This window comes from Oncorhynchus tshawytscha, linkage group LG09, assembly GCF_018296145.1.
Source record: "Oncorhynchus tshawytscha isolate Ot180627B linkage group LG09, Otsh_v2.0, whole genome shotgun sequence".
Taxonomy (NCBI): Eukaryota; Metazoa; Chordata; class Actinopteri; order Salmoniformes; family Salmonidae; genus Oncorhynchus; species Oncorhynchus tshawytscha.
In genome coordinates, this window is record NC_056437.1 from 34,943,412 (window position 1) to 34,955,672 (window position 12,261).

General features: G+C 42.7%; 1 protein-coding gene across 5 annotated transcripts in view; it reads left to right on the forward strand.

Moving 5' to 3' along the window:
- Window positions 1-12,261, forward strand: part of abr (ABR activator of RhoGEF and GTPase) — a 244,661-nt gene that overhangs the window by 175,264 nt on the left and 57,136 nt on the right. For all 5 annotated transcript variants that reach the window (XM_024431737.2, XM_024431738.2, XM_024431739.2 and 2 more), the window contains 2 exons: window positions 6,494-6,591; window positions 6,766-6,897. In XM_024431737.2, coding sequence (XP_024287505.1) covers window positions 6,494-6,591; window positions 6,766-6,897 — 230 coding nt within the window. The remainder of the gene's footprint in view (window positions 1-6,493; window positions 6,592-6,765; window positions 6,898-12,261) is intronic.

The window sequence follows — 12,261 nt, forward strand, 5'->3', positions numbered from 1 at the left end:
AAGCCTCTTCTCTCCATCCCTATCTCGCTTTCTCTCTCCCCCCTCTGTCTCTCAGTCCTGGCCTCCCCCTACCTGGTGCGTGCATGGGATGGCCCTAGCCATGACTGCCTGTATGTGTTATCAGGGGGATATGATGTCAGAGAGCCCCTGAGTGGCTCAGATATGTCTGCTGCTCCACTCAACACTCTCCACTGCCTGTTACCTTTTTACACAAGAAGCATCGGTTCAAATATCACCACAGCAGAAAAAAAAGACCCAACGAAATATGCCTCCGCCTCAGATACCATGGCAGCCTGTACTGTAGTGTACCTTATGAAAGCTTCAGAGAGAGGTTTTATTGTGTAATGGATTGAGGGAAAAATGGAAAGCTGTTTCCACTGAAAGCCTGTTTGATCCTCACCGGAGCAGAGTGGGCAGAATTGTTTAAAAATGAAGAAGCATGTTGAAGTGGTTTGGTTGTACTTTTCCCTCCATTTTCTCATGGACCGTACCATTGGCATGCCCCTCTGATATGCAGGGGCTGGGGGAGTATGGTTACCATGGCATTGTCCTGATGGATCCTGCCCTCTGAAATGTAAGAGTTCCTGTTTTAGTTTAAACACCCCTCCACGGGTACATAGCGTCTCCTATGTGTATGTAGCGGATGGTAGCTAGTCGTAGCTAGCATAATGATGCAGTCAAGCCACCTACATACTTGAGACCAAGTCACCTCTGAACCCCAACAACCTGGTTCAACAGTATGATAGAGTATAGTTGGAGTGTGTGGAGTATGGTTGGGAGAGTGGAGTTAAATCTCAGAGCGAGTTGGTAGATGTTTCATCTATCCAGTGTCTTGTGGAGTTTGGATGACATTTCCCCTAATATATCTCACCACCAACCAGACCACTGTTAATCAGGGAGATGTCATCTGCCTCCGTCCCCTTATAAAGCACACAATTATTCATGCATCCCAAATGGCACCCTATTCCCTATGTAGAGCACTACTTGTCAAAAGTAGTACACTACACTGAGTGTACAAGACACTAGGAACACCTGCTCTTCCCATGACTGATCCCTTATTGATGTCACCTGTTAAATCCACTCAGTGTAGATGAAGGGGAGGAGGCAGGTTAAAGAAGGATTGGTGAAGCTGTTCCACTCCCTGTATATAGGGAATAGGATGCTGTTTGGAACACAAGTCTGATCGAGATGTCTTAGTTTGTTTGGGGAATTCCTTTGAGAAGGGACATTACGGAGACTGTAGAGTGGACCATATGTGGATCTGATATTTAATGTGTTTAGTTTTATTGTCGGCTTCCCCGGTCTCTGCCCTTCAATTTTGTGTTGCTCTGATTCGATCTTTCGAGCGTATTGTGTGTACAAGCCATATGTCAACCATTTGCTCCCTTGCATAAGAGTGTGTGCCTGTGTGTTGGTGATTCTGTATGTGTTGTGTGTGTGTGTGTATTTGCTTGTGTACTTGTATACAGTACTATTGTATGTATAGCTCGTAACACTACAACATCCGGTGCCTCCAGTCCTTCCTATTGGACACTAGAGTTAGGGGATATACACTACCTCTCCAGGGTTGTTTTTAGAAACCGCATTATGTACAAACATGTCCTATTAAAACGATCTTATCAACACTGCCACCCGTAGTTTCTTTCAATAGGAAGCAGAGATACATTTCAGCTCAGGGCAACGTTTCAAAAGTGGGTCAGAGGAAGTAACTAAGAGTCTACTGGTCCCCAAAAAAATACAATAAAATAAATAAGAGGAAAACATTGACCTAGAATAGAGGTGTTTAAGCATTGGAGTCAACATGGGAATGCTTTCGACACCTTGTAGAGTCCATGCCCTGACGAATTGAGGCTGTTCTGAGGGCAAAAGTCGGTGCAACTCAATATTAGGAAGGTGTTACTAATGTTATGTACGCTCAGTGTATGTCATGTTTTGAACTTTATGTAGGGGAGAGATTTTCCCATCTCTGCCTCTCTATGCATAATGTAATCCAGCCCTCCCTGCATCCTTTACTCATGCAACGGTTAGTGTTGTCATCCCAGATCCAATTACAAATAATTTGATAAGACAATTTCCTTCTTCATAATGTTCCTTCCTTGGAATTCCATTTTTTTCCCCCCAATAAGTTCTAAATAAAGCAGTAGATTCATCATGTTACAGTCGGGAGCTGTGTTTGGGGGCAGGCAGGGAGACAGACACACACACATCACACACCACACACACCATAAAGCAGACAAACCCTCCTCCCTGTCTCTAGGTCGTGTTGTTCTTTCAGACCCAGTTTAGATGTACTGATTGCTTTAAGTCTTCAGAATGACTGTTTTAGTCTCAGGTTTTGCTGACCACTGTTTCACCTACCAATGAACACATATCTGCAGGCTAGGATTAGGAAGAGGTCACACACACACACACAAACAAAGAGAAGGGGTCAACTTCCAGGTCATCTGGACAGAATCAGGATGGTATCCATTAACCTGTGTTTGACTGGTAAGACTCCTCACTGACCACCAGATTCATGAGGGCAGGAAGAGGCCTCCTAATAAAATGACAGCCCTCAGGGCTTATTCAACCAATAACCACCAGAAGCCAGCTCTCATTTTCATTGTGTCACATTTCTGAAGGCTCCTTTGGCAACACTACTAGCACACATTAAAACAAGTTCTAAATATGTTCCTTCTGGCCCTGTTTTTACTTGTAGGATTTCAGGTCCAGGCCAATAAACCTAGTTCAGATTTGAAGGGAAAATAAACTTTGAGATAAAAGTAGCCCAGGAGTATGATGTATGAATGTTTCCCTTAGTGATGTTGGGTTTACACTAAGTCTGAACAGTCATAACTTTCAGAAAGGTGCTTGGGACAGAGGTGTAAATCTGACACAGCAGGAAGTTGTGCTTCCGATATGTTTTATTCTCTTAACGAAGCCAAATGCTATTTCTGTGAGCATTAACAGTGATAAACTATCCTGTCTAACTCTGAACTCACGTCAGTGCAGCAGCACACTAGGCCTATGTCCAATTATGTACAATACTATTTATTTCCCAGTAGTCTTGAGTTTCCCATACTTTGACTGCATCCCAAATTACACCCTATTCCCTACCCATAGAGGGCCCATAGAGCTCTGGTCAAATGTAGTGCGGGACTCAGACTTTGAATTGAAGTGATACAGACAGTAGTTAGTGTGTGTTCCTCCTCAGCCATTGGTTGTCAGGTCACTCTGATAGTCACCCACGTAGCAGATGTGTCTAATTACTAAAGCGTAACTCCATTTTGAAAACACCCCCCAAATGATCAGTTACACCCTTCCCGTGCCCTTCCTCTCTCCAGTCTGGATCCTTCTGCTTGGTTGGTAGGATACCTTAACCCCAGAGGTGAGACCAAGTCACTATTATTCGAGTCACAAGCAAGTCTCAAGTCAAGATGTTCCGAGTCTCAAGTCGAGTCTCATGTAGAATGGGTAAAGACTCAAGTCAATTCCAAGTTGTGCGTTCTAAGAGCCAAGTCAAGTTGGGTCACAAGTTTTCAAGTCAAATCTCAAGTCAAGTAAAAACAAAATCTGCAACGACTTGATCAGCTACAAATATTTGTCTATTTATCAAGGCTACAGGACAGGACAGCCCTTTTCATTATTTTGTCTTTGACATGTTTTTATTAGCCTATGGAATTGTAAAATATGGACCTTCTAGCAGAAGGAAAGGCAGGTTGACAATCAGCAGAAGGAAAGGCAGGTTGACAATCAGCAGAAGGAAAGGCAGGTTGACAATCAGCAGAAGGAAAGGCAGGTTGACAATCAGCAGAAGGAAAGGCAGGTTGACAATCAGCAGAAGGAAAGGCAGGTTGACAATCAGCAGAAGGAAAGGCAGGTTGACAATCAGCAGAAGGAAAGGCAGGTTGACAATCAGCAGAAGGAAAGGCAGGTTGACAATCAGCAGAAGGAAAGGCAGGTTGACAATCAGCAGAAGGAAAGGCAGGTTGACAATCAGCAGAAGGAAAGGCAGGTTGACAATCAGCAGAAGGAAAGGCAGGTTGACAATCAGCAGAAGGAAAGGCAGGTTGACAATCAGCAGAAGGAAAGGCAGGTTGACAATCAGCAGAAGGAAAGGCAGGTTGACAATCAGCAGAAGGAAAGGCAGGTTGACAATCAGCAGAAGGAAAGGCAGGTTGACAATCAGCAGAAGGAAAGGCAGGTTGACGTGCTCAGTGTAGATTTATTTACAGGTCTTGGTGATCCAATGGTGAAAGCATCATATCATACAAAACATACAAGTAGATGTTCAGGAGTCTTATGGCTTGGGGATGCTGTAGATGCTGTTTAGAAGCCTCTTGGACCTAGACTTGGTGATCCAATGGTGAAAGCATCATATCATACAAAACATACAAGTCCATTAACCAAATATAAATGGGCAAACGGACACTGGTAGCTGGCAAGACTGTACAGCTTCCCCTTGAGAAACCACATCGAATCCATCAAACAAGAGCTCAAACTGGTAGGCCTACATAATATAAACACTTGGCCCCGAGACCATACCTTTACCCAATTGGCAATTGCAACCATTAAACTGGTTCTACAACATAAAAGGCTATTTCCACATATATTGTTACATTGGTACATTCATCTTAATCAGACAATGATATTTCAACACCATGCATACAAGGAACAATCATGTTATCTTATTCAACGTTCTGACTCCAAAGCGTGGAGAGCAGGCCACGTAGCTTACTTCTATGCGAACTGAGGCGCGCACGCGTATATTGCGCACAACAAAAATGACAGCGATATAGGACACAGACACGCGGATCTCCGACATAGCCCAGGAAATATGAACAAAGGAAACTTCTGAAAGGAAAATGTATCGTAGTAGGTCTATCAAATATGAAACAAATGTCTACGTGTTGCAATTAACAGTAAGGTTGATGATGAATGATGAATCGCAAGCAGTTATTGCATTATTAGATGGAATATAGATTTACCTCCCGAGTGGCGCAGCGCTGAGTCACTACAGAGCCTGGTTCTTTCCCAGTTTGTGTCACAACCGGCCGTGACCTGGAGTCCAATTGGGCGGCGCACAATTGTTCCAGGGTCGTCCGGGTTAAGGGAGAGTTTGGCTGGGGTAGGCCGTCATTGTGAATAAGAATGTGTTCTTAACGGACTTGCCTAGTTAAATAAATGTTACATTAAAATACCTCATAGCGTCTGAGTTTAAACATGTGAAAGCAACAGCAAAACATTTAAACAATTTTGGTGGGAGTTTGGAGAGAGCAAGTGAAGAGCAATGCCTATGGTGGTGCTTCGCCACAGTATTTGATTTGAACAAATTCCAAATGCAGGCTTCATAAGTAAATTATAAATATCAAGCAATTGTTACATACCAAAAGACCAGTTGTCCTATGCTAGTAATTGTTGCCCCATTTCCGATGAGCTTGCAAAGTTAACAGTTAATATTCTTGATCACCAAACACTTTTTGGAGCTGCATATTTATATATTATGGCAATCCTCACTCCCTAAATGTTGACATTTGCGCATTTTATAGCTGTACAGCAAATCAGCATTCTGTTCGCTAGCTCACCCAACCTGTGTTGATTGACAGTTTCCAATCAGAGTGCCGAGTGTCCGTTTCACTAGCCAGTCTGTTGCAGTTTTCTTTTTTTTGTAAGGGCGATTCTGTTGCTGTCTTTGTCTGCGTGTAGATGAATCCACGTAGTCTCTGTGCCACAAAATGAGTGACAAAACATTACAAAACCTGGCCAGATAGTTTCAAGTCATAAGTCTCAAGTCAAAGTCTAGTCCCGAGTCTTGAGGCTCGAGCCTCAAGTCATCAAATTTGTGACTCGAATCCACAAGTCTGCCTAACCTAATCCAGATCTTGATATGTCTATGAGCTAAACCCAGACAGACATGGGTCATGCTATTGTTTTCATATTGCTATGCCATGTGTCACTATGTACTACAGTGTAAACACTGTCTCTAGTTCTGTGCGTGGTTGATGTGACTGTGTGTGCAGCCGTGGCACCTCCCAGGGGTCATGGTGGGTAACCATCCATCATGCTGTCAGAGAGCAGTCGAGACCCCAGGGACTAGTGGGGCTGGAGAGAGAGGTCTCTTAGACCAGTGCAGGGGAGACATTGTAATGGATATCTGGATAAATGGCCTATGGAGACTATTGCATTAGCATAAACATGAGTACATTAGCCTAGCTGATGCTCTGCTGAGCTGAAGGGAATACCTGGCCCTGAGGGTGGGTGGGTGGGTGGGCGGGCGTGTGTGTGTGTGTGTGTGCCTTTATTCATTCTATCAGTAATACAGGCCTCTACCATTAGGTGGTAAGGGCTTGAGAAACTAATTGTCAGTGACCATTGATACAAACATGAACTAGCTCTACACAATTGTGGTACGATCATATTAAAATGTCTATCCATTTACTGTAAGTATTGCGTTATAAGTGCTGATTATTTTAGATTCACTCATTGTGATTTTTGACTCCTGTGTCCTGTTCAGATCTGTACTGTACCCTGGAGGTGGACTCCTATGGCTACTTTGTCAGCAAGGCCAAGACCCGCGTCTTCAGAGACACCACTGAACCACAGTGGAACGAGGTGAGAGACCAACACTCATCAGAGCTCCAATGTTCAGATCGTATTTCAGTCAGTTAGTCATGCTGTCAACAGGACGTTGAACTCAATATCCAATACTCCATCATTCGGTCTGTTATTTGGACCAATAGGAAATTGAACCCTATTATTATGTCCTTCCTGTCTGTTGTCCAATAGGAATTTGAGATCGAGCTGGAAGGTTCTCAGTGCCTGCGGATCCTGTGCTACGAGAAATGCTACGACAAGACCAAGCTCAACAAGGATGACAATGAGATCGTGGACATCATCATGGGCAAGGGCCAGGTGCAGGTAAGGAGAGAGGGACAACCCTCACATCATGAATTCAAACTCGCTGTATAATTAATCCATATTATGGACTTATGGACCCTCACAGAAACATACAGTACCAAAAGCCATGGAGCAATGCATTCAGCTCAGACTATTCCCCAGCGTGTGACTCACTCTTATTGTTGTCTGGTCTCTTGTGTGCAATAGTTGGGTTTTGTTGTGGTGGACTACTTTGACGTGGGTAGGCTGGTTTAACTGTCTGAGAAAGAGGGCCAGAGAGAGAGTGAGTATTAGAGACTGAGTACATGGGAGGTTTTCCCCTTCCTTGTGGGAAAATACACTCTTAAAAAATTCCTCGCTCTCAGAATGTCCTGTGACTGTAACATGTTTGGGAAGGTTGTGCATTGCTATCTGTGGTTAATTATTAAGACTAGTCTCAGTAGTCTCTTCCCACAACCACTGTACCACCATGACTCTGACAAGGGAGAATTAGAGGCCACTATTTGTGGATTTCCCAGAGACTCCTTGTTCTTGCATAATGTCAAGTAGGGCTTGACTCTTTTCATTTTGTCTGTAGCTGCGTAGTGTAGTTGTGACTTTCCACTGTCATCTTAATGATAGTTATTCTCCTCTTCAGGCCTGTTTAAGTTATCCCAGCGTCCGCCATCTTTGATTTTCCTCCTAAATCTGGGTCAACTTTGAGGATTATTAAAGGACGATTATTAAAGAATCGACAGTACTGTATTGTTGCTTATTTCTCTAGTGGTGCAATCGTAGTGTAGCTAGAGGTGAGCTTGGAGCAAGTTTGACTCTTTAGTTCCTTAACCTGCTTTTCCTGAGTTAATTTTTTTCACTACTCCCACACAGAAATCAGTGTCAACTATTCACTGGTGTTGTTGGTGGTTGTTACAGAACAGCTTTTTTCAGGTAGAAACAAGCTCACTGCCTGGTCGTCATGGGAATACCGAGCACTCTCAAATGGAAGAGTCTGGAAAGTGGGGCAAACTAGAAATACTGAGTGAAAAATGATTCATTTTAAGACAAGTCACAGCTAAAGCGTTCTTCTCCAAATGATTCAACTAGTGTTGTGTGGAGAATATACTTAGACGGCCTATTATATAAATAACAAACTATTAGCCTAGATTGTTCATAATCTTCTTACATTACTTATCTTACACTCCAGCATCTCTTTAGTTCTTTGAAGTGTGTCTGTTTTCTGTCCTTGACTGGCGTGTCAATGCTTCTATTCCTCTTCAAGTGTAGCGAAGAATCTCACTCCAAGCTGCCCTCTCATTGGCAGTCCAATTTTGAGTTTTTATTGAGCTGTTTAAATGGTTGCCTGTTTCTATTTCCCTGACAACGTGTAGAAAAGTTGTTTGGACTGAGCAGGTTTTATTTGCCTCTAGTGAGAGCATGTCTGGCCTGTCTAAGTGAATGGTCCTCGTACGAACTCTGCCTAGTAACTGAGGAATGTCCACATTCTCTCGCTATGCTATGCATTCTGAGATGTCAGGTACTTGAGTTATGGGGACGTCATCATAGCCCATATGTGTCATCCATTTTGTCCCAGCATGTGGTATACCCCTCTTCCTCCCCTGACAGCTTCTAAGGCAGTAGTTCTCAAACCGCTCCTCAGGGACCCCCAGACATTTCATCATTTTGTTGTAGCCCTGAACTAACTCATCTTATTCACCTATTCGAGGGCTAATGATTAGCTGACAAGTTGAATCAGGTGTGCTAGCTCTTGAATAGATCAAATGCATGGAACGGCTGGGGGTCCCCGAGGAGAGGTTTGAGAACTACTGCTCTAAGGGTCTCTGAAGTATTATCAAGTATGATTGGTTGTAACGCTTTCTGGGAACATGCAGTTTACACTACTCCAGTGTTTCCCAACTCCAGTCCTCCAGTACCCCCAACAATACACATTTATATTGTAGCCCTGGACATGCACACCTGATTCAACTTGTCAACTAATCATCAAGCCCTTGATGAACTGAATCAAGTATGTTTGTCCGGGGATACAACAAAAATGTGTGCTGTTGGGGGTACTGGATGCCTGTAGTTGGGAAACACTGGACTCCATACAGTAAACACTACTACTACAACATACACTTCTTCAGTACAGTAGACTACCGACAGTAGTGATATTACTACCAGTAATGATTTGTTCTGTCTATTTTAATTTCCTGGTCTGATCTTTAAATGAGGATTAGTCATATTGAGAAGAAAGCCTAATAAAGGTTCATTAAAGCTCCCCCTGATCTTTGGCCAGGCACCTTTTTGAAACATATTATATTCCACTGTAATTCCACTGTAATCCTTGTAATGGGTTAATGAGGTTTCTCGTTTTCCTGCACAGATGCAGAGGGGGAGTGGATGAGTGAGCCTGTTACCTCTGATTGAACTGATTAGGGGTGAAACACTAGACTTTGGAGGATGTGTAGGATAGGTGTGTGTGTGGGTACTGAGGCACTGAGCTACAGACCTGCCTCATACCAACTTCATGCCCATGGCTAAGATGTAATGTACGCTCTACTCACTCATAGGGGTACAACAGCCTGGCAGAGAGGCACACTAATGTCTTCTGGGAAAACACACTGCCACCCAGCCAACAACAGCCACGTTGTCAAAAAAATGAACAAATAATTAAATATATTATTCACCACATGTTGTTCCCTGCTTGCTGTTGGAAAAAGGAGTGAGAGAAGAGAATGGCATGTTCAGTCCCAGGCTGAGAGATGGTGGGATTGTGATTGGTGATGAGTGTTGCTGGGGGAGAGGAGAGTTTCACTCTGCAGTGAGAGAGGCAGCCAATTACTTATCGCTGTAAGAGAGGCTTGAGCTGAAAAGGAAACTCTCAAAAGAGAGAACTTCTCAGTATTTCCTTTACTTGCATCAGTGCTATCGGGCTGAGCGTGGGAGGCCATGTCCTTGATATGATTGTGACTGCTGCTATGTGTAATAGTGCTGATTAAGGGATAGGGACACTGTAGAATGGGAGAGGGAGTCTCTATAGCAAGGACTGGAAGATGTTCAGAAAACACTGTGAGGAGCTAAAATGGAGTATAGGGGACTTTAAAGTAAAAGGACATGCAGTACTAGTCAAAAGTTTGGACACACCTACTCATTCAAGGGTTTACATTGTAGAATAATAGTGAAGACATCAAAACTATGAAATAGCATATATGGAATCATGTAGTAACCAAAAAAGTGTTAAACAAAAAATATATTTTAGATTCTTCAAAGTAGCCACCCTTTGCCATGACATCTTTGCACACTTTTGGCATTTTTTATTATTATTATTTTTTTTTTACCTTTATTTAACTAGGCAAGTCAGTTAAGAACAAATTCTTATTTTCAATGACGGCCTAGGAACAGTGGGTTAACTGCCTGTTCAAGGGCAGAACGACAGATTTTGTACCTTGTCAGCTCGGGGATTTGAACTTGCAACCTTTCGGTTACTAGTCCAATGCTCTAACCACTAGGCTACACTAGGCTACACTGCCTCCCGCATTCTCTCAACCAGCTTCATGAGGTAGGCATCTGAAATGCATTTCAATGAACAGAGGTGCCTTGTTAAAAGTTAATTTGTGGAATTTCTTTCATTTTTATTGCGTTTGAGCCGATCAGTTGTGTCGTGACAAGGTAGGGGTGGTATACAGAAGATAGCCCTATTTGGTAAAAGATCAAGTCCATATTATGGCAAGAACAGCTCAAATAAGGACAGAGAAATGACAGTCCAACATTACTTTAAGACATGAAGGTCAGTCAATCCGGAAAATTTCAAGAACTTTGAAGTTGCAAAAACCATCAAGCCCTATGATGAAATTGACTCTCATGAGGACCGCCACAGGAAAGGAAGACCGAGAGTTACCTCTGCTGCAGAGGATAAGGTCATTCAACTTAACTGCACCTCAGTTTACAGCCGAAATAAATGCTTCACAGAGTTCAAGTAACAGACACATCTCAATATCAACTGTTGAGAGGAGACTGCGTGAATCAGGCCTTCGTGGTCAAATTGCTGCAAAGAAACCACAACTAAAGGACACCAATAATAAGAAGAGACTTGCTTGGGCAAAGAAACACAAGAAATAGACATTAGACAGTGGAAATCTGTCCTTTGGTCTGATGAGTCCAAATTTGAGATTTTTGTTCCCTACCGACGTAACTTCGTGAAACGGAGAGTAGGTGATCAAATGATCTCCATGTGTGGTTCCCACCGTGAAGCATGGAGGAGGAGGTGTGATGGTGTTGCGGTGCTTTGCTGGTGACACTGTGATGTATTTATAATTCAAGGCACACTTAACCAGCATGGCACCACAGCATTCTGCAGCGATATGCCATCCCATCTGGTTTGTACTTAGTCCCACTATCATTTGTTTTTCAACAGGTCAATGACCTGAAACACACCTCCAGGCTGTGTAAGGGCTATTTGACCAAGAAGGAGAGTGATTGAGTGCTGCATCAGATGACCTGGCCTCCACAATCACCTAAACCCTATTGAGATGGTTTGGGATGAGTTGGACCGCAGAGTGAAGGAAAACCAGCCAACAAGTGCTGAGCATATGTGGAAACTCCTGTTGGAAAAGCATTCCTCATGAAGCTGGATGAGAGAATGTCAAGAGTGTTCAAAGCTGTCATCAAGACAAAAGGTGGCTACTTTAAAAAACCGAAAATAGATTTTGATTTGTTTAATTATTTTTTGCTATTACAAGATTCCATATGTGTTATTTCATAGTTTTGATATCTTCGCTATTATTCTACAATTTAGAAAATAGTTAAAATAAAGAAAAACCCTCAAATGGGTCAGTGTGTCCAAACTTTTGACTGGTACTGAAGATGTTTGAGGGACATAGATGTTTGAGGGACTTGACTATAGTTTACATGCCAACACTTAAGTGGATGAAGTCCTTCCCTGTGCAAACAGTACCTTGTGTCTGAGACGTTTTCTTTGAGCTCTTCTGTTTTCGTTTCTCGTCAAGCAACTCTGAAAAGAGCCAAAATGTTTTGCTTTCCTCTCTGGAGACGTAACTGATTTATTTAACAAGACTCCAGAATACAAAAAGCCCTTAAATGGACATATCATGCAGCAACATTGCTCTTTATATTTCCTGCTACTGTCAATTTTCTTCACTGATGAGAAAGTTGAGATACTGTACAGTAAGCTGTGTCCTTTAATGAGATTTCAATCTCCACATTATCCGCTAGAGGACATTTTGTTTGTGTGAAGGTAACAAGTTAAGAGGATGATATATGCAAGACTTTCTTTTGTTGTCTTTATAGGCTGAGTTCCATTCTCTGTTTTTGCACAATTAGGCTGGTGCTATATCAGTATGTATTTGAAATGTGCAGTATGATACAGTATTAGTATACCTTGAAACTATT